Raw genomic sequence first — 22,156 nt, 5'->3', positions numbered from 1 at the left:
TGCTTCGGTTGCCTGAACCTTTACATCTTTTCTGTTCTACTACTTTAATTTTGCCTATAGTTGTGCTAATCCTGTAAGTATAAACTCTTTTGGGGCATAGAATGGGTCAATTTTCTGTGTTGTTCTTTCTCAGATATTTAGTTCAATACAATGAATCCAGTGAGTCCTCAATACAAACTCTTACTATTACTCCTTAGGGGCAGTAACCACACATAGTTTTCTCCCCACCCACTTCAACTCCTAGCACAGGGCTTGAATGGATAATTGATTGCTACTCCTTCAAGGATGACACAAACCCCATTTCAGAACAAGACAGAAGAAATATTTAACTCTCCCAAGACAGAAAGGAGTAACTGAAGGCTGATACTCACCCCAGCCCTGATATAGATAGGGACAAATATCCATCCCAGGAAAACAAGCAAAAACAGGGCCTGAAATCAAAAAGAGTTGAAACCATATCAGGTTTCATTTCAGTCATCCATTTTTATTTATTTGGTATGTTCCAGGTGAACCTTGCACTGTACAGAAAATACAAACCCTAGGCTGGGGGTCTGAGGGGGAGGGAGGGCTCGGGAGGAGGAGAGAGAGGATGTTATTTTCATAGGACAGAGAATTACGGTTCAGTCTTTCTCTCTGTTTCTGCCCAAGAACATGAACTTGATTTGCATTTCCCAGAAGGTCTGAAATGATAGCTTGGAATCCCTCTTACCTCAGTCTGTTCCATCTTGAGATGAGAAAAAGGAGAGCCTATATGGTCCCTGAGAGTCCTCTCCCCCTGCAGAGGCCACTTCACTATGATATAGCCCACAATATCTAATTTTTCCTTTGAAGAATGATGTAATTTTTCAGAAAAAATTAGAGGAAATAACTAAGTCTGTAAACTCAAAAATATATTAGTGGGCTTGGGGTAAGAAAGGGGATAAGGTGATCAGATACCCTTAAATATAGAAATTTAAGATTCTATCTGTCCCACGGTCCACTTTAGGTTCTTTAGGGCACATTTATGGGCTGCTGTCTCTTCAAAAAAAAAAAAAGTCTGGTTGAAATGCTCTCATGGCACATCAATGGGAGGTATAAATTAGGGCAAGCACCATAAGCTCATACCAGCATTCATGTCCTTTCTTACGTATGGGGGAGAAGCTAGGTGGAATGCAGGAAAAAGGCATCTTTAAGCTGGGCCCCTCTGAGACCGAGGGTGGTCGTGGCAGCCCTATTTGTAGAATTGAGGCCATCAATATCTGCTGCTGCCACTCAAATGAAAGCAGCAGCAGCCCTGGCTCAATTGGTCCATCTTGGATCAAAATATTGAACTTACTTGGGAGGGTTGCAATGGTCGCAGACAGCAGAAGATGCAACAGTGGCCACGCCTGAGTCCTCTCTACCTTTCCCCCCTTTACCTTTCCCGCTTCCCCCATTTTCCTTCGCTCCCTCTCCCCCGCTTCCCTCTTCCTCTTTCCCCGCTCTCTGCCTCTCGCTTCGTTCCCCTCTCACCTTGTCCCCTTTTAGGAACTATTCCCATTATGACCTGCCCACATACAACCTAGCTTAGGTGGGGCCTGAAGAGGGAGACTACATCATCACCACTTACGTTCCATTCGAAAGCTCCGATAGCAATGCCTGAAGCCGCTCCCGTCCCAGCCAGGCCCACGAAATGTCCAGCACCAATGTTACTGGCAAACAAGGAAGCACCAATCTGGAAGTAAACAGATTGAATGAAGATGAGAACCCCTGTCCAACTTATAAGATCTCCTGATTTACAGACTCGTATTGAGTTTTTCTTTTTCACAAATGGGGCATCCTATCTGACTTGTGGGTTTTTGCCACTCAAACCTTCCTATTCTTTCTCCAAATAAGGACTGTACATAATACAGGGAGGAATAAAGAGAAACCAGAAAGAATACAAGATGGGAAAAGAAAGACAGTGATCAGTCCTTCCCTTTGAATTCTGTATGCCAGGATCATTTATCCTTAAAGCTTCTCCTTTAGATTCTAAGTGCCTTGTGGGGACTCAATCAATCGAATTGATTGAGCACTTACTGGGTGCAGGGCACTTTACTAAGTGCTTGGGAGAGTACAACACAACGAGACACATTCCCTGCCCACAACGAGTTTGGAGTCTACAGGAGACAGGGATCATGTCTACTAACTCTATTATATTTCATGTTCCCAAGCACTTAATACTGCACTCAATAAACACCAGTGATTAAGAAGCACAGCAGTTGGTAGGTTACAGAGAAGAGGAAAGGCCAACAAAAAACTCCCCTTTATGACCATTATCACTTTGATTCTGCTGTTCCAGGAGGCAGATTGGTAAGAAGGGGGTTCTGATGAGGCACAGGATGGTACATGCCACATATATACTTCTCATTGCACAGTCCCCTTAGCCAGTTAATGCCTGGGTCCTTCTTCACACCAGGGGACTTGGAAGCTATGATACATATGGCAGTATTTTCAGTTTGTTATGATGAACTACTGCCCAGAATCTGCAAAACACTAAGAATTGACAATTAGCCTGAAGAAGGCAGAGGTATACTCAGTACAGCTTACACCCAACCAAGGTTCAACATTATATCCCCTAATTCTAGTGTACTCTCTCAAGCGCTTAACGCTATGCTTTGCATACAGTAAGGGCTTGCTCAAAAAATACCATTGATGGATTAACATCAGTGACACAGATTTAAATTCTATCACTGAATTTTGTTACCCAGGAAGTGCATTGTTCAGTGATGCATGAAATGACAAAGAGATAGAAAATCAAATCGAGATTAGTCTGGGAGGCTCAAAGGCAGAGCTAGATGCCAATACAGCATCAAGATTCTGACTAAACTGAAGGTACCCAGGATAATTAAGGGTTCAATCTGCTTTATGACCTTGAAACCTAAACCTACCATAATAACAACTGTGATATTCCTGCTTACTGTGTGCCACGCACTGTACTAAGCATTGGGGTAGATACAAGATAATCTGTTAGGACATGGTTCCTGTCTCTCATTCAATCAATCAATTGTATTCAGTGAGTGCTTATTGTGTGCAGAGCACTGGACTAAGCACTTGGGATAGTACAATATAATGGAGTTGGTAGATAAATTCCCTTGCCACATTGAGCTAACAGTCTAAAGGGGGAGACAGCCTCTAAATATAAATATATTTTTATACAAATTTGTAGTTATACATTTTATATTTATATATAATAAATATCTATATTTATTTATAAATAAATTATAACTAGATGCATAATAGTAATAATAATGGCATTTATTAAGCACTTACTATATGCAAAGCACTGTTCTAACCACTGGGGAGGTTACAAGGTGATCAGGTTGTCTCACAGGGGGCTCACAGTCTTAATCCCCATTTTACAGATGAGGGAACTGAGGCACAGAGAAATTGTGACTTGCCCAAAGTCACACAGCTGACAATTGGTGGAGCCGGGATTTGAACCCATGACTTCTGACTCCAAAGCCCATGTTTTTTCCACTGAGCCACGCTGCTTCTCCATTCTGTGCTTTGGGGCTGAGAGAGGGTGAATAAAGGGTGAAAATCCAAACAAGGGTAACACACACGGGAGTGGGAGAAGGGGAAATGAGAGCATAGTCAGGGAAGGCCTCTTGAAGATGTACCTTCAATTAGGCTTTGAAGAGCGCATATCTGCTAATTCTGTTGTATTATACTCTCCCAAGAACTTAGTGAGTGCTCTGCACATAGTAAGTGCTCAATAAATACTGTTGATTGATTGATTGACTGAAGATGGGGAGAGTGATCGTCTGTCAGATATGAAGAGAGAGGGTGTTCCAAGCCAGAGGCAGGAGCTCTTGCTTGCAGAGCAAGCAGAAGCAGCGTGGCTTGGGAGTCAGAAGGACCTGTATTCTAATATCAGCTCCACTACCTGCCTGCTGTGTGACCTTGGGCAAGTCACTTAACTTCTCTGTGCCTCAGTTACCTCATCTATAAAATGGGGATTAAGACTGGGAGCCCCATGTGGCACGGGGACTGTGTCCAACCTGATTATCTTGCACCTACCTCAGCTTAGTACTGTGCCTGGCACATAGTAAACACTTAACAAATACCTTAAAAAAGAGATAGGTGAGATTGAGATGCAGTGAGTTGGTTGACATTAGAGGAGCAAAGCGGGCAAACTGGGTTATAGTAAAAAAGCAACCATGTACAGTAGAAGGGGGCAAGGTGGCTGAGTACTTTGAAGCCGTCCTTAAGGAATAACCCTTATGTAACCCCGATGAGGAATCCTCATTAAGGTTACAAGCTAATAGGGAGGGGGGACATGTGTTGAATCCCCATTCTACATATGAGGAAACTGAGGCATGGAGAAATGAATAATTTGCCCAAGGTGCGAAGCTGGGTTAGAACCCACAGCCATTAACGCTCAAGTCTGTGCTCTTTCCACTAGGCCATGCTCCATACCCAGTGCTTAGAACAGTGTTTGGCACACAGTAAGCACTTAAATACCATCAACATCATCATGCCATCAGATTTAAGGTATTCAATCAGCTCTCTATCCCCCTCCTTCCTTACACCACTGATTTACTACAACCCATTCTGTCCACTTTGCTGCTCTAACATTAACAAACTCCCTGTACCTCAATCTTGTCTAATCCAGTGCTGATCCCTTGCCCATGTACTCCTTCTGGCCTGGAACTCCCTCCCCGTTCATATCTAACATCCGCCATTCTCCCCATCTTCAAAACCCTCCCCAAATCACATCTCCTCCAAGAGGCCTTCTCTGACTAAGTCATCATTTCTGTTACCCATCCTCTTCTCTTCATCGCCTATACATTTATGTACTTTAATTCTCAACCCAGCCCCACAGCCCTTACGTACATATCCTTATTTTATACTCCTCTAAATCTGTAATATATTTCAAAGTCTGTCTCCTCTGTAGACTGTAAGATCCTTGTGGGTAGGGACCATGTCTCTTTGTACTTCCCCAAGCACTAAGTACAGTGTTTTGCACACATTAAGCACCCAATAAAAACTACTAATTGACATTCCTCATCACTTCCCTCCCACCTCTTCCTTCAAATGAATTACCAAATTTAATTCAATGTTATTAGAGAAGCAATTAACCATATAAGGTTAATCTCCACTTAAAATCTGCTCCCAGATATTTTGTTCCTTAACAGAGGCCAAAAATTATCTAATAGGAATCCTGAATTTGAAATGGCTTAAAAATCTCTTGTGACTGACAGTGACAGTTCCAGGATCACTTGGGTATTCCTCAAGCAACTTCCAGAGACAATGAGCATGTTTCCTTGGCAAAGTGATGTTTAAAGGATTTTGTTCACTTGAAATATTTACTTCTGCCTCTGCACAAGGCAAATCTAACGTGAACCAATATCCACAGGGACAGAGCTGTGCAGATAAGAACAATGGCGCCGCACCCCTCTAGTCTAACACCAGAGCTCAACCTAGGGGAGATGTCTATCAGATCAAAAGTCAGAATTTCAAGCTTTGCCAGCTTCATACCCCATCCCTTTATCTGGCTCTTATTCTGGGAGTCTCAGACCTGTCCGTAGAATCTAGGCATACTGGCAATGGGGGATGGGGAATGAGGAATTATTCAGGGCTCCCTGGTATTCTCAGTCAGCAGCTTTCAATTAAGTTGCCTTCTCAAGTCAATCAGGAATTATGCATAAACCCACAATCAATTAATCAAGATACTGTAGGAAATTCAGCTGTTGTGTATTATAAAACAAAGAACTGGCTGCAAATTCCCTTTCGATTGTTTAGATGTAAAGCTGGAAACATTTATATTGTGAAAAATACAAAAATTCAAGGTATTCTCCCCTCAAAAAAAAAAAAGTGGTTTTGTCCTATGCAGACAAGAGTCACTGGTTTTCTCTAATGATGCCAAATGTAGGACATATATTAGATCAGTCAGGTGGATTGATAAATAAATAACTCATTTATAGTAATGTCTGTCTCCCCCTCTAGGTTGTAAACTGATCGAGGGAAGAGAACCTGCCTACCAATCCTGTTATACTGTACTCTCCCAATTGCTTAGTACAGTGCTCTGCACATAGTAAGCACTCAATAAATATGATTGATTGACTGAATCTTCCTTTTTACTATGGCAGCTCACCCTGGTTGACTCACCCTACCACCTACTATAAGCGTGGGCAGAACTACATTTGAATGCTCCACTCTCCCTTAAGAAAAATTGGAAAGGGTCAAAGGGAAAGCAAGGGTGTAAGGATACTAAACAGATTAAAAAGCGCTAACCACCTACATCTTTACCCTGAAACTCAGCATTGTAGAGACTGCTTCCCAGATTCCGGCTGCCATAGGAAGTTCAGCCTAGTACTCCAGGGCTCCGGGGACTCTATCTAGTATGCTCTGGTGGCTGCTAATCTGATTACAGCTGGGTTTCAGCCAGCTTTCCACCTCAACAATACAGAACCATAATTCTTCAGCCTACGAAACCACAGAAGTCTCAAAAGCCCTTAACCTAGGCATTATACTCAACTCACCTCTCTCATTCAACCTACATACTCAGTCTGTCACCAAATCCCATCAGTTCTACATTGATAACATTGCAAAAATCCATCCAAACTGACCTTATTGCCTCCTGGCTCTTCCCTTTCCTCAAGAACCTCCCGTGATTACCCAGCCACCTCTGTATCAGAAGCTCCTTACTGTTGGCTTTAAAGCTCTCAAGCAGCTTGCCCCCTCCTAATTTACCTCACTGATTTCGTACTGTAACCCAGTCTGCACCCTCAGCTTCTCTAATGCCAACTTATTGACTGTACCTCCATCTCATCTATCTCGCTGCTAAATAATGATGGCCTTTACTAAGTGCTTTCTATGTGCAAAGCACTGTTCTAAGCACTGGGGAGGTCACAAGGTGATCAGGTTGTCCCACGGGGGGCTCACAGTCTTAATCCCCATTTTTCAGATGAGGTAACTGAGGCACAGAGAAGTTAAGTGACTTGCCCAAAGTCACACAGCTGACAATTGGTGGAGCTGGGATTTGAACCCATGACCTCTGACTCCAAAGCCCATGCTCTTTCCACTGAGCCACGCTGCTTCTCCATCCCTTGCCCACATCCTCCTTCTGGCCTGGAACTCTTTCCTCCTTCACATATGACAGACCACCATTCTCCATCTTTAAAGCCTTATTAAAAATCAAATCTCTTCTAAGAGGCCTTTCCCAACTAAGCCATCAGTTCCTTTTTTCCTCCTCTCCCTTCTGCTTCGGCTTTGCCCTTGGATCTGTCTCCTTTAAGCACTTGATATTCACTCCCCCCTCAGTCCCACAGCACTTATGTGCATATCCATGATTGATTTTACTGTCAGTCTTCCCCTCTAGAATGTAAGCTCCGTGTGGGTAGTGAACATGTTTACCAACTCTGTTGTACTGTACTTTCCCAAGTGCTTAGTACAGTGCTCTGCACACAGTAAGTGCTCAATAAACACCATTGATTGATCGATAAGCATGCGGATAAGAGTTAAGGGATTTGATCTGATCTTGAAGTACCACATGGGATTCAGTCGAGCCTCACTCTGTTGCAGAAAAGAGAGAGCTGACGATATATGACATTTTATTATCAATATGAGAAAACAAGGCTTGGGAGAGCTGAAATTGATAAATATTTGGCTTTCAGAAGATAATAATAATAATGACGATGGCATTTGTTAAGCACTAACTATGTACCGAGCACTGCTCTAAGCGCTGGGGTAGATATAAGGTAATCAGGTTGTCCCATGTGGGGCTCACAGTCTTAAATCCCCATTTTACAGATGAGGTAACTAAGGCACAGAGAAGTTAAGTGACTTGCCCAAAGTCACACAGCTGATCAGTGGCGGAGCCGGGATTAGAACCCACGACCTCTGACTCCTAAACCCGTGCTGTTTCCACTGTGCCAAGCTGTTTCTCTATTATTGATTTTTTGAAAAGACATAGGCAAGGAGAGACTTACAGAAGATTAGATCCATGGATGAGTGGCCAAGGAAATGGGCTGTTGCTGAGACAATGAGTAAATGGGCAACTGACCTGCAACCCATGGGAAGCAGCATGACCTAAATGAAAACATCACAGGCCTGGAGTCGGAGGATCTGGGTTTTAATCCCAGATCTGCCACTTGTCTTCTGTGTGAACTTGGGCAAGTCATTTAACTTCTCTGGGCCTCAATTACCTCATCTGTCAACTGGGGATTAAACCCCCCTCCCTCCGACAGACTCTGAGCCTGTGACAGGGTCTGTATCCAACCTGATTTCTTGTATTAGCACACATGGCACATAGAAAGCACAAAGCAAGTACCATTTTAAAAAAGCCACCATGGATCACCACCTCAGTACATTTTCCTCCACTTTGGGGCTCAAATTGTGAAATGATCAGACCCCAGGCTGACTTCATCCATCTAAAATTTATCCTCACTTACTTTAATTCTGCCCTGTCCTCTGCCCAGAAACATTATTTCTCCATCCTTATGGACTCTCATGCCCACTGCCCAGCTGCACCAGCTGTTGCAGACATTTAACTACCTCGACCCCCTCATCTCTTGCTCCTAATGATCTGTCCCCAAACTTAACTGATAAAATTGATCAAATTAGGGAGATCACACCTGATGAGAAGCAGTGTAGTTTAAAAGAAAGAGCATGGGCCTGGGTCCTATTCTCAGCTCTTCCGCTTGTCTGCTTTGTGACCTGGGGCAAGTCTCTTATCTGTGCTTCTGTTCCCTCATCTGCAAAATGGGCATTTAATACCTGTTCTTCCTCTTAGTCTGAGCCCCATGTGGACTATGATTAATATTGTACCTACCCAAGCATTCAATAAAGTGCTTGGTACATAATAAATGCTTAACCAAATACCAAATTAAGTCTTCAATATTATCAATATTATCAATAAAGTGTCTTTATTAATCAATAAAGTGTCTCAGGTGTCTTCAATTTTATTCCTTAAATCTCCCTAAAATCACCCCTGCTCCTCTCCAGTTTCTCCCTCCTCTCCTCTTCAATTCAAGAGATGTCCGGCCTCATCTCAAAATCTACACGTTCCATCTGCGCCTGATCCCCATTCGTTTACACCTTATCAAAACACTTCCTCCACCCACTTCCCTCCCTGACCACTACCTTCAACTGTTCACTTTTCAATGGCTTCTCCCCTACTGCTTTCAAACATGCTGATGTATCCCCTTTGCTAAAAATACCCACCCTTGATACCATGGCTCCCTCCAGTTATCATCCCATCTCCCTACAAATCCTTCAAATTCCATGAGCAAGTTGTCTACTCCCATTGCTTCCACTTCCCTCTCCTCCATTCTCCCTGTGACCCCCTCCAATCTGGCTTTCACCCCTTTCTGGAAACTACCTTCTCTAAAGTCATCAATGACTTTCCCCTTGCCAAATTCAACAGCCTCTACTCCATCCTAATCCTCCTCGACTCCTCAAACAACTTTATACTATGCATCATCCCTTTTGCCTGGAAAATTTATCTAACCTTGGCTTCGCTCTTGGTTCTCCTATAGCTCTGGGTACCCCTTCTCACTCTGTTCTGTGGGTTTTTCCTCTGCCTCCCACCCCCTAAGGGTGCTCAGTTCTGGGTCCCCTTCTATTTTCCACTTATGCACTTGCTCAGAGAACTCATTCCCTCCCACATCTTCACCTACCACCCCTCATGGATGATTCCCCAATCCATCTCTAGACTGTACACTCATTGTAGAAAAGGAATGTGTCTGCTGACCCTCTTGCACTGTACTCTCCCACATGCTTAGTACAGTGCTCTGCACAGAGTAAACACTCAATAAATACCTGTTTGATCAGCCTCTCCAGCCCTGATCTCTCTCCATCTCTGCAGTCTCATATTTCCTCCTGCCTTCAGGACGCTTCTACTTGGATGTACTGCCACCACCCCAAACAAAGCACGTTCAAAACAGAATTCCTCATCTTCCCACCCACACCTGTCATCTCCCTGTCTTTCCCATTACTGAAGACAACACCACTATCTTCTCTGTTTCGCAAACCCGTAACCTTGGCATTATCCTCAACTCAATTCTCTCATTCAACCCATATATAACCTGTCACCTAATCCTGTCAGTTCTACCTTCACAACATCGCTAAAATCCTCCCATTCCTCTCCAAACTACTACCAAATTTATCCATGTACTTAAACTGATCCATGTATTTACCCTATCCTACCTTGACTACTGCATCAACCTCCTTGCTGACTTTCCTGTATTCTATCTCCCCCTGCTCCAGTCTAGACTTTACTCTACTGCCCAGATCACTTCTAAAAAAAGTTTATGTCTCCCCTGTCCTCAAGAACCTCCAGTGGTTGCCCATCCACCTCCGCATCAAACAGAAATTCTTTACCATCATCTTTAAAGCACTCAATCAGCTCGACCCCTCCAAATTACCTCATTTTGCTGTTATAATGCAGTCTGCACACTAATCCTCTAACACCAACCTACGCCCTGTATCTTCAAGATCAACTATCTCGCCGCCCAGCCCTTGCACACATCTTACTTCTGGCCTGGAACTCCCTCCCGCTTCATCTTTGACAGGCTACCACTCTCTCCACCTTAGAAATGTTGTTAAAAATCACATCTCCTCCAAAAGGCCTTCCGTGACTAAGCCCTCATTTCTCTACTCCCTTTCCCTTCCGCATTGCCTATGCACTCGGATCTATACCTTTTAAGCACTTGATATTCACCCCAACCTCATCTTGTATTTTAATGTCTCTCTCACCCTCTAGACTGTAATCTCCATGTGGGCAGGGTACATGCCTACCAGCTCTGTTGTACTGTACTCTCCCAATCTCTTAGTACAGTGCTGTACACACAGCATGCACTCGATAAACACCATTGATTGATTGATGGGTGAATAAATAAGTGGAGGAAGGGGTGGAGAGTTAATGATCAAGCTGGGGAGAGAGAATGAGGGGGCATAGCAGAGAAAGAATGAGAGTGAGAAAGGAAGTGTAAAAAGACCAACGGGGAAAAAATATCTGAGGCTAGCTGTGAATGTATGGGTTTTTAAAGCAATCAGAAAAGAGGTGGACATGTGTGAAAGGGAAAAAGGTGGACAGATGGTGCCTCAGTTCCCTCATCTGTAAAATGGGGATTAAGACTGTGAGCCCCACGTGGGACAACCTGATCACCTTCTATCCCGCCCGCGCTTAGAACAATACTTTGCACATAGTAAGCAGTTAACAAATACCATTATTATTATTATTATTATTATCCTAGGCAGGACCAGCTTCAGACACTTAGCCATTCTGAAACAGGGAAAAACATGCCACCTTTCCCGACCTATATTACATCACTACAGAATAATGTAATACAGAAGCCTGTTTCAATTTCCAAATCTACAGCATTTCTCTGAAAAGGGCCAAGGAGCGGGCCATGGAGCACATCCCTTTCCTCTAGACCCACTGCTTTCCTTTCCCAGGTCTCTGGTCATACAGGCGCTGCTTCTGGGGAGTGGGTAGTTTTAAATCTTTGACCACCAGCTCGCTGCTACCCCTGGCAACTGCTTCCCCTGTTTACTGCCTGAGGCCAGCCCTGGTCCGGAGATGAGGATGCTTCCAAATAGGTAGCTTTAGAGAAGGGGAGGTAGCTTCGAGTGATGGTGGCATTTTTGGCAAGTTAGTGGGAGGCAGGCTAGCAGGCCAAAAATTTGCCTCTGCAAGACTTCTGACCATCTATCTGCTTTGCTCTGAGCATAATCACTGCATTTCGTCAAATTTCCCCTGCCACCTCCAAGTACCACAGATTATTTTCAGAGTTAGTTGACCTGAGGAGGGGGATTTGCTGAAGTATGTGACACTTTTTAATACTAATAATAATCGTACTTAAGTGCTTATTATATGTCAACTGTGGTCCGCTCACTCTGTGTGGTCCACTACTTTTTCCCCTCTCTTCCTGAGTTCCAACTTCTCTTTAATAATTATGGTATTTGTTAAGCACTTACTATGTGCCAAACACTGTTCTAAGCACTGGGGTAAATACAAGGCAATCAGATTGTCCCACAGGGGGCTCACAGTCTCAAGCCCCATTTTACAGATGAGGTAACTGAGGCACAGAGAAGTTAAGTGACTTGCCCAAGGTCACACAGCAGACAAGTGGCAAAACCGGGATTAGAACCCACGACCTCTGACTTCCAAGCCCGGGCTCTTGCCACTAAGCCATGCTGCTTCTCTTTCTACATGAATATGTCATAAGATGCCTTTATCCTTTGCCCTGCGTGAATTACTTGAGTACTGAGAGCAGGACAATGTAAAAAAATGAAGTGAAAACGTAGTTGGGTCATTTTGGCCACTAGACTTGTAACAAAATCCTCAATTAATTGCTAATATTTAATAGGCACTTCCTTTGTGAAGAGTACTGTACTAAGCTGCTGGGGGAGTACGACTGAGTTGGTAGAAAGGATTCCGGCCTTTAAAGAGCTTACAGTCTAGTAGGAAGACAGACCCTAAAATCAATTACAGGTAGGAGAAAGCAAAAGTGTAAAAGTGCAATGGAGAGGAGTCGGGGGACATGAGTACTTCAGTGACACTGATACAACATTTGGAAGTGGGGAAAAAAAAACATAGGGTTTGACAATGGACAGAAACGTAACTGTTCACTTTTTAAAGCCTCCCCCCAACAACAAAATCAAATGACAACCCTGATTTATGGTACACTTACAAAAAGAGAATAACAGATTTAACCAAAATACTTCTCAGCCACACTCACCGGCCACCACAACATATTCCTATTAGCCAAGAAGAAGCCTCCAACTGTTCCACGACTACTCGCCCGCATAGCCTAGGAAGAAATAATTGATTAAAAGCTCCGAATTTTGGACCAAATGACTGTACAACTAAGCAAGACCTTTTTTTCCCTCCTCCCCAGGGTGCCTTATGGGGTTGATTACTGACCTTTGATTGGGCTGTTTTGAAAGATTGCCGAGTCTGTCTATGAGTTGAACAGTTAAATGCCACCGGACAACTGCCTCCAAATCACTTGTGGAGTACTTACCTTGATTTTGCTATTTTCCTCTTCATTATAATGCTCACAATTATCATGGTAGCCTCTGATTTCTAAACCCATTCCTGATGTACATGTAAATACAGATCTGCCAACTCAAGGACTGATCATCTTCAACACTCTTGTATATATGGGCATTCAACCGTACATTTGATTTTTTATTTTGACTACAACTGTACATATTTTTAAGCTTGTCCTCCCCCATTAAAGTATAAGTTCTTGAAGGCAGGGAATGTGGCACTTCTTTACTCTGTACTTCTCATGCATCTAGTACAGTGGGAGGGCATTCAACAATTACTACCACCACAGTTCAATCAACATTTATGACATTTTTCTTCACCCGTTTTTCTGCTCACCCATAATGGTAGGTTCTTGTTTCAACACCAATTGCCAAATGGCCTTTCATAAAGAACTGGAGGAGGAAGCTTTCAAAGAGGCTAGCTAACACATTGGCAAGAGTCAATCAATCCAGTTGAATGAAAATGAATTCAAGTAAATCCTAGCCAGCACCAAAATTACCAATTGAAAAAATACCATCTCAGAACTCAGACTTTATAACACTAAGCAAGATACTAAACTCTATTCTCCAGTGCCCAAATCACTGCCTTTACTACTCTAAAACTGAGAATGTTAAAAATGAATTGCTTCCAAATGGAAAAATATTATATTGTTCTGAAAACTAGCAAATTGTTTAATTTTTTTTGTTCTTGTAAATAGCTACCAAAATATCCCGGCTCCGCCAACTGTCAGTTGTGTGACTTTGGGCAGGTCACTTAACTTCTCTGGGCCTCAGTTACCTCATCTGTAAAATGGGGATTAAAACTGTGAGCCCTCCATGGGACAACGTGATCACCTTGTAACCTCCCCAGTGCTTAGAACAGTGCTTTGCACATAGTAAACACTTAATAAATGCCATCATCATCATCATCACCCCAGCCTCACCCAGGATTAGAAGATAGGGGTAGGGCAGAGATGGGCAAATTTCTGGGCTGGAGAGCCGGCCACTTAAACACTTTGATTCATCAATCAATCAATGGCATTTATCAAGTGTTAACTATGTGCAGAGCACTGTACTAAGTGTTTGGGAGGGTAAAATTTAACAGAATTAGCAGACGTCCCCTGACCATGAAGAGTTTACAGTCTATACAATGAAAACTACACAAACTTCTTTGTTTTCTTCTCAAGAGCGGAACAGGGACTGTAGAAGAGGAAGAGATGAGTTAGGAGGATGAAGAAAAGTGCAGGTTGGGAGCCATGGTTCTTAACCATCTTTAAGTCTGCTACAGATGCAGTAAACAGTCCCAACACACTGCTGAATAACATCGGGGCCATAGCACCAATCAAATGATGCATCAGCTCTGAATCAATTGGTGGACCACCTAAACTACCTTATACATACTCTTCCTTAAGCCCCCCACCAAACACATTTACCCACAAAAATTCTCACAGGAGCACATCCCAACATACCTACAGCACTGACATCCTCTCAACTTCCTTTCTCTCCTTCCAAGTTTCCTCCCTCCTTTTAGTTTCTCACTTCTACTCTGTTGCAAACTCTGCCAACTCCTATCATCTCCACAACCCATTCTTCCCCAAAAGAATGTCTGTTGAAGGAAAAATCAGAAAAGCAAGCTGCAAGGCCCAGAATAACCACAAACACTACCTAACATCATCATCATGATGGGTGTTTATTGAGTGCTTACTGTTTGCAGAGTTGACAGACACGGTCCCTCTGCCCACAACAAGCTTAGAGTCTTGGGGGTGGGAGGGAAGAGACAGGCATTAATATAATTTATAATAATAATAATGGGATTTGTTAAGTGCTTACTATGTGCAAAGCACTGTTCTAAGCACTGGGGGGATACAAGGTGATCAGGTTGTCCCACATGGAGCTCACAGTCTTAATCCCCATTTGACAGAAGAGGTAACTGAGGCACAGAGAAGTTAAATGACTTGCCCAGTCACACAGCTGACAAGTGGCAGAGCTGGGATTAGAACCCATAACCTCTGACTCCCAAGACCATGCTCTTCCACTGAGCAATGCTGCTTCTCTAATACATAATGCATTATATAGCATTATAATCATTCTGCCACAAACAGAAACTTATCTCTTGGAGTAGTATAAGGTACTGGAGGACTACAGCTACTTTTCTAGACTGTATACTCGTTTTGGGCAGGGAATATCACTGTTTATCATTGTATTGTACTTTCCCCAGCACTTAGTACAGCTTTACACAAAGTAAGCACTCAATAAATACAACTGATTTAAGTAAACCAGTCATGGCTATTTGGGGAGGAAAAATGGAGGCCACTGAGTTAAAAGAATCCAGAACAGGACGTACCCAGCAGATATTTAAGGGGACTGAGTAGGTAAGAAAGGTAAAGCGGGGGAATGAGAAGACTGTGGGAAAAAGTGAAATGAGTCTGGAGGATCCTGCATCTGAATTATAAATGATAATTAATAGCAAGGGAGTTCTTTTTAAGTAGGAATTAAATATTACTCACTCCTCCAGTTCCTAGTGTGGAAGCAGAGGCAGGGATTCTGGGGACAGCTGGAAGGTGGGTAGGAAAACTGCCCTGGTCTTTCTTTTTAGCTGACTGTCCCTGCCATCTGAACCTGTTTCAGAGCATCAGGGAATGTGAAGAGGCTGAATGGGGCTGGGAAGGGAGGGGTGGGGGAAGCGTGGTGGGGCAATTTGAATCTGGTCCTCCCACCTGATCCCACACTGACACACCGACCTCTCTAAACTCATCACACCTGGCCCATTCAGCAGTCTCAACCCCACCCACAGGCTCCCCAGACTAGGGAATGGGTAAATCAAGTTGGATAGTCCAGAATCAAGGCAATAGGTTGGGGGCTTTGAACGGAGTCTTTTGTTACCTCACCTGTAAAATGGGGATTAAGACTGTGAGCCCCATGTGGGACAACCTGATCATCTTCTAACCTCCCCAGGGCTTAGAACAGTGCTTTGCACATAGTAATCGCTTAGTAAATGCCATCGTTATTATTATTATTATTATTATTATAACTGCAGCATTTGTCAAGCACTACCATGTGCCAGGCACCATACCAATCAATGGTATAGAGAAGCAGTGTGGCTCGGTAGAAAGAGCCCGGGTTTTGGAGTCAGAGGTCATGGGTTCAAATCCCAGCTCCACAACTTGTCAGCTGTGTGACTTTGGGCAAGTCACTTCACTTCTCTGTGCCTCCGTTCCCTCATCTGTAAAATGGGGATTAAGGCTGTGAACCCCCCGTGGGACAGCCTGATCATCTTGTAAACTCCCCAGCGCTTAGAACAGTGCTTTGCACATAGTAAGCGCTTAATAAATGCCATTATTATTATTATTATTATTTAGCACTTTCTGTGGGCAGAGCACTGCGCTAAGCTCTTGGGAGAGTACAATACAATTTGTTGTGTGTCTCCCCCTTCTAGACTGTGAGCCCGTTGGTGGGTAGGGACCGTCTCTATCTGTTGCCGAACTGTACTTTCCAATCGCTTAGTCCAGGGCTCTGCACACAGTGAGCACTCGATAAATCCGACTGAAAGAATGAATGAATACAAGAGTGCGGTGTTCACAGATTTTAGACTGTGAGCCCACCGTTGGGTAGGGACTGTCTCTATATGTTGCCACCTTGTACTTCCCAAGCGCTTAGTACAGTGCTCTGCACACGTTAAGTGCTCAATAAATACGATTGACTGATTGATTGATTGTTCTGCACCAAGAACAAAAATAGCATCTTTGAATTCAGCCCCCGCCCCTTCCCTGACGTACCCACAGCCCCACGCCCATCACCACCACGAAGTAAACTACAATGACGGAGATGTCCAACGTGTTGTTGATCCGCCCCGAAGTGCTCCTAGCCACGGGGCCGGGGTTTTCCATGGGGGCGATGGGCCCAGCCTCCCGTTCCCGCCTTTTCCCGGCGCTTCCCGCCTCTTCCCGGCGATTGGGAGCGTTCCAACTTTGGCCTTGGTCGCCCCTCGGGCCTAAGGAGGCGGGGCTGAGGTGGCAACCGTTAAACACCAACCGCCGCGACGCCAACCGTCTACACCGGCAGCCCGTTGATGAGTGGGAATTGTCTCTTCTCTGTGGCCCAATTGTCCTTCCCAAGCGCTTAGTCCAGTGCCCTGCGCACGGTGAGCGCTCAATAAATACGACTGAATGCATGAATGAAACGCCCTCTCAGGGGCCTGCAGGGCCAGGGAGGCGACGAGGAAAGGAGGGAGTTTCCAAAATCGGGGAGCGGGAAACAGTGGCTCTCCCTCCCTCCAAAGCCTTACTTGCATCTCCTCCAAGCGGCTTTCCCTATATTAATAATTCATTCATTCAGTCGGATTTATTGAGCGCTTACTGTGTGCAGAGCACTGGACTTATTGCTTGGGAAGTACAAGTTGGCAACAGAGACGGTCCCTACCCAACAGCGGGCTCACAGTCTAGAAGGGGGAGACAGACAACAAAATACATATTAACAAAATAAAATAAATAGAATAAATATGTACAAGACAAATAAAATAAATAAATAGAGTAATAAACATTAAGAGCTTACTATGAGCCAAGCACCACGGTGGATACAAGCAAATCAGGTTGGACACAGGCTGTCATTCATTCAATCGTATTTATTCATTCATTCAATCATATTTATTGAGCGCTTACTGTGTGCAGAGCACTGGACTAAGCGCTTGGGAAGTACAAGTTGGCAACATAGAGAGACAGTCCCTACCCAACAACGGGCTCACAGTCTAGAAGGGGGAGACAGACAACAAAAAAAACATACAGACAGGTGTCACAATCGCCATAATAATAATGCTGGCGTTTTTTAAGTGCTTACTATGTGCAAATCACTGTTCCAAGCACTGGGGAGGATACAAGGTGATCAGGTTGTCCCACAGGGGGCTCAGAGTCTTAATCCCCATTTTACAGATGAGGGAACTGAGGCACAGAGAAGTTAAGTGACTTGCCCAAAGCTGGGATTTGAACCCATGACCTCTGACACCCAAGCCCGGGCTCTTTCCACTGAGCCATAGCTGCTTCTCTGACTAAGCCTTCTGGTTTCGGGGAAAGAGCCCGGGCTTGGGAGACAGAGGTCATGGGTTCTAATCCCCGCTCCGCCACTTGTCAGCTGGGTGACTTTGGGCAAGTCTCTTCACTTCTCTAAGCCTCAGTTCCCTCATCTGTAAAATGGGGATTAAAACTGTGAGCCCCACGTGGGATAACCTGATGACTTTGTAGATACCCCAGCGCTTAGAACAGTGATGATGACGATGGTGTTTGTTAAGCGCTTACTATGTGCCAAGTACTGTTCTAAGCGCTGGGATTGATACAAGGTAATTAGGTTGTCCCACGTGGGGCTCACAGTTTTAATCTCCATTTTACAGATGAGGTAACTGAGGCCCAGAGAAGTGAAGTGACTTGCCCAAAGTCACCCAGCTGATAAGTGGCAGGGTCCGGATTAGAACCCACGACCTCTGACTCCCAAGCCCCTGCTCTTTCCACTAAGCAACGCAGTGCTTGGCACATATGTTTTGTTCGGTTGTCTGTCTCCCCCTTCTAGACTGTGAGCCCGTTGTTGGATAGGGACCATCCCTATATGTTGCCTTTTTGTACTTCCCAGGCGCTTAGTACAGTGCTCTGCACACAGTAAGCACTCAATAAATACGACTGAATGAACGAATAATAAGCGCATAGCAAATACCATCAACATCATCCTTTCATCTCCTCCCACTCCCTTTTGCGTCGCCCTTACTTGCTGTCTTCATTCACCACCACCCCCAGCCCCACAGCGCTTATGTACAAATCTCTGATTTATTTCTTTCTATTAATGTCTCCCCCTCTACATTGTAAGCTCACTGTGGGCAGGAAAGGTGCCCATTTATTGTCATGTTGTACTATCTCAAGCACTTAGTACAGTGTTCTGTGCACAGTAAGCGTTCCATAAATACAGCTAACTGCCTGAAAACCGTTTGAGGACTGGCAGCAGGGGGATAGGGATTATCTCCATTTGTTGCTGAACTGTACTTTCCAGATGCTTAGTACAGTGCTCTGCACACATTAAGGGCTCAATAAATACGATTGAATGAATGAATGAATGAATGAATGAACTATTTTTTCCCTTTCTTGGGAAGTGAACCCCAGGGGCTTCCCATCTGGGCTTAGTACAGTGCTCTGCACATAGTATGCGCTCAATACATACGGTTGAACGAATATTAAAATATTTGGGGGTTAGGCGATTGCTGTCTTTAACGAATTTTGAAAAATAACTTGCTAAAGTAACATTGAATCACTCTTTCCTTGCTTAAAATGATGCGGCAAAAGAACAGAAATAGTGATAATACTGGGGCCTGGGCACTGTTCTAGTCACAAGAAGGGTAGGGGCTGTCTCTATCTGTGGCCGAATTATACTTTCCAAGCACTTAGTCCAGTGCTCTGCGCACAGTAAGCGCTCAATAAATATGATCGAATGAATGAATGAACGAATGAAGAAAATCAGGTCCCCCTAACGGGCAGTCGCCGCCACTGCATGGGACTCTCAGAAGCGCTTAGTACAGTGCACCGCCCAAAGTAATAATAATAATGGCATTTATTAAGCGCTTACTATGTGCAAAGCACTGTTGTAAGCGCTGGGGAGGTTACAAGGTGATCAGGTTGTCCCACGGGGGGCTCACAGTCTTCATCCCCATTTTACAGATGAGGTAACTGAGGCCCAAAGAAGTGAAGTGACTTGCCCAAAGCCACACAGCTGACAGTTGGCGGGGCCGGGATTTGAACCCACGACCTCTGACTCCAAAGCCCGTGCTTTTCCCACTGAGCCACGCTGCTTCTCTAAGTAAGCGCTCCCTAAATAGCATCGATGGATTCATCCCGGCTCCGCCAACTGCCAGCTGTGTGACTTTGGGCAAGTCACTTCACTTCTCGGTGCCTCGGTTACCTCGTCTGTAAAATGGAGATGAAGACTGTGAGCCCCACATGGGACCACCTGATCACCTTGTAACCTCCCCAGCGCTCAGAACAGTGCTTTGCACGTAGTAGGTGCTTAATAAATGCCATTATAAAAAAAAGTCACAACTTCTCTGGGCCTCAGTTACCTCATCTGTAAAATGGGGTTGAAGACTGTGAGCCCCCCGTGGGACAACCTGATCACCTTGTAACCTCCCCAGCGCTTAGAACAGTGCTATGCACATAGTAAGCGCTTAATAAATGCCATTATTATTATTACTTTGGGCGGTGCACTGTACTAAGCGCTTCGGAGCGTCCCATGCAGTGGTGGCGACTGCCCGTTAGGGGGACCTGATTTTCTTCATTCACTCATTCATTCATTCATTCGATCATATTTATTCAGCGCTTACACTGGACTAAGCGCTTGGAAAGTACAATTCGGCCACAGATAGAGACAGTCCCTACCCTTCATGTGACCAGAACAGTGCCCGGGCCCCAGTATTATCACTATTTCCGTTCTTTTGCCGCGTCATTTTAAGCAAGGAAAGAGTGATTCGACGTTACTTTAGTAAGTTATTTTTCAAAATTCGTTAAAGACAGCAAAATAAAAAAATCCTCAACTTGTAACCACCCCTCAGCGGGTCCTCGCCCCTTCCCCGAGCGGCCTTTCCCGCCTGGTGGTTTCCCGCATACGGCGGACGTACCCACAGCCCCACGGCCATCACCACCACGAAGTAAATCGCAATGACGGTGATGTCCAACGCGTTGTTGATCCGCTCGGAGGCCCTCCTGGCCAGGCTGGGGGGGCTTTCCATGGCGGCAGCCACGGCCTCCCTCCTCAAGTGGTTTCCCTCTGCTCGTTGTTGGGCCTGACGGGGCCTGATGGCGCCTGACGGGGCCTGACGAGGCCTGACTAGGCCCGACGAGGCCCGTCCGTCGTTGTCGTCGCGTCTCAGGCCTTCCGCGATTGACCGTTGACGCCGAGCGCGTGCAGCGTGGTGGCCAAAGGAGGCCCCCCCCTCACTTCATTCATTCATTCATTCAGTCGCATTTACTGAGCGCTTACTGTGTGCAGAGCACTGGACTAAGCACTTGGGAAGTCCAAGTTGGCCACATCTAGAGACGGCCCCTACCCAACAGCGGGCTCACAGTCTAGAATCAATCAATCAATCAATCAATCGTATTTATTGAGCGCTTACTGTGTGCAGAGCACTGGACTAAGCGCTTGGGAAGTCCAAGTTGGCCACATCTAGAGACGGTCCCTACCCAACAGCGGGCTCACAGTCTAGAAGGGGGGAGACGACAACAAAACATTCATTCATTCGTTCAGTCGTATTTATTGAGCGCTTACTGTGTGCAGAGCACTGGACTAAGCGCTTGGGAAGTCCAAGTTGGCCACATCTAGAGACGGTCCCTACCCAACAGCGGGCTCACAGTCTAGAAGGGGGGAGACGACAACAAAACATTCATTCATTCGTTCAGTCGTATTTATTGAGCGCTTACTGTGTGCAGAGCACTGGACTAAGCGCTTGGGAAGTCCAAGTTGGCCACATCTAGAGACGGTCCCTACCCAACAGCGGGCTCACAGTCTAGAAGGGGGAGACAGACAACAAAACATTCATTCATTCGTTCAGTCGTATTTATTGAGCGCTTACTCGGTGCAGAGCACTGGACTAAGTGCTTGGGAAGTCCCAAGTTGGCAATATCTAGAGACGGTCCCTACCCAACAGCAGGCTCACAGTCTAGAAAGGGGAGACAGAGAACAAAACAAAACATATTAACAAAATAAAATAAATAGAATAAATATGTACAAATAAAACAGAGTAATAAAAAATTGTCAGCTGTGTGACTTTGGGCAAGTCACTTCACTTCTCTGTGCCTCAGTTCCCTCATCTGTAAAATGGGGATTAAGACTGTGAGCCCCACATGGGACAACCTGATCACTTTGTATCCCCCCAGCACTTAGAACAGTGCTTTGCACATAGTAAGCGCTTAACAAATACCATCATCATTATTATTATTAAATACGTACAAATATATATACATATATACAGGTGCTGTGGGGAGGGGAAGGAGGTAAGGTGGGGGGATGGGGATGGGGAGGAGGGGAAGAGGAAGGAGGGGGCTCAGTCTGGGAAGGCCTCCTGGAGGAGGTGAGCTCTCAGTAGGGCCTTGAAGGGAGGAAGAGAGCTAGCTTGGCGGATGTGGGGAGGGAGGGCATTCCATGTCCGGGGGAG

At 44.9% G+C, this 22,156-nt stretch overlaps 1 protein-coding gene across 2 annotated transcripts in view; it reads right to left on the bottom strand.

Annotated features, from left to right (window-relative positions):
- Positions 1-20,865, bottom strand: part of LOC119941945 (sodium/glucose cotransporter 1-like) — a 65,200-nt gene extending 44,335 nt beyond the window's left edge. The window contains exons 1-4 of one of the 2 annotated variants that reach the window (XM_038762518.1): positions 20,624-20,865; positions 12,690-12,761; positions 1,589-1,693; positions 372-431 (exon numbers count right to left, since the gene is read on the bottom strand). In XM_038762518.1, coding sequence (XP_038618446.1) covers positions 372-431; positions 1,589-1,693; positions 12,690-12,761; positions 20,624-20,734 — 348 coding nt within the window. In that variant the 5' untranslated portion in view covers positions 20,735-20,865. Of the gene's footprint in view, positions 1-371; positions 432-1,588; positions 1,694-12,689; positions 12,762-16,757; positions 16,941-20,623 lie in introns of those variants that run through there. The other variant, XM_038762519.1, reaches the window with a different exon arrangement.
- Between the last annotated feature and the right edge of the window lie 1,291 nt (positions 20,866-22,156).

The sequence above is a fragment of the Tachyglossus aculeatus genome, chromosome 21, assembly GCF_015852505.1.
Source record: "Tachyglossus aculeatus isolate mTacAcu1 chromosome 21, mTacAcu1.pri, whole genome shotgun sequence".
NCBI classification, from domain to species: Eukaryota; Metazoa; Chordata; class Mammalia; order Monotremata; family Tachyglossidae; genus Tachyglossus; species Tachyglossus aculeatus.
The sequence above is the reverse complement of the archived record's forward strand: the minus strand, read 5'-3'. Positions and strand labels throughout refer to the sequence as shown.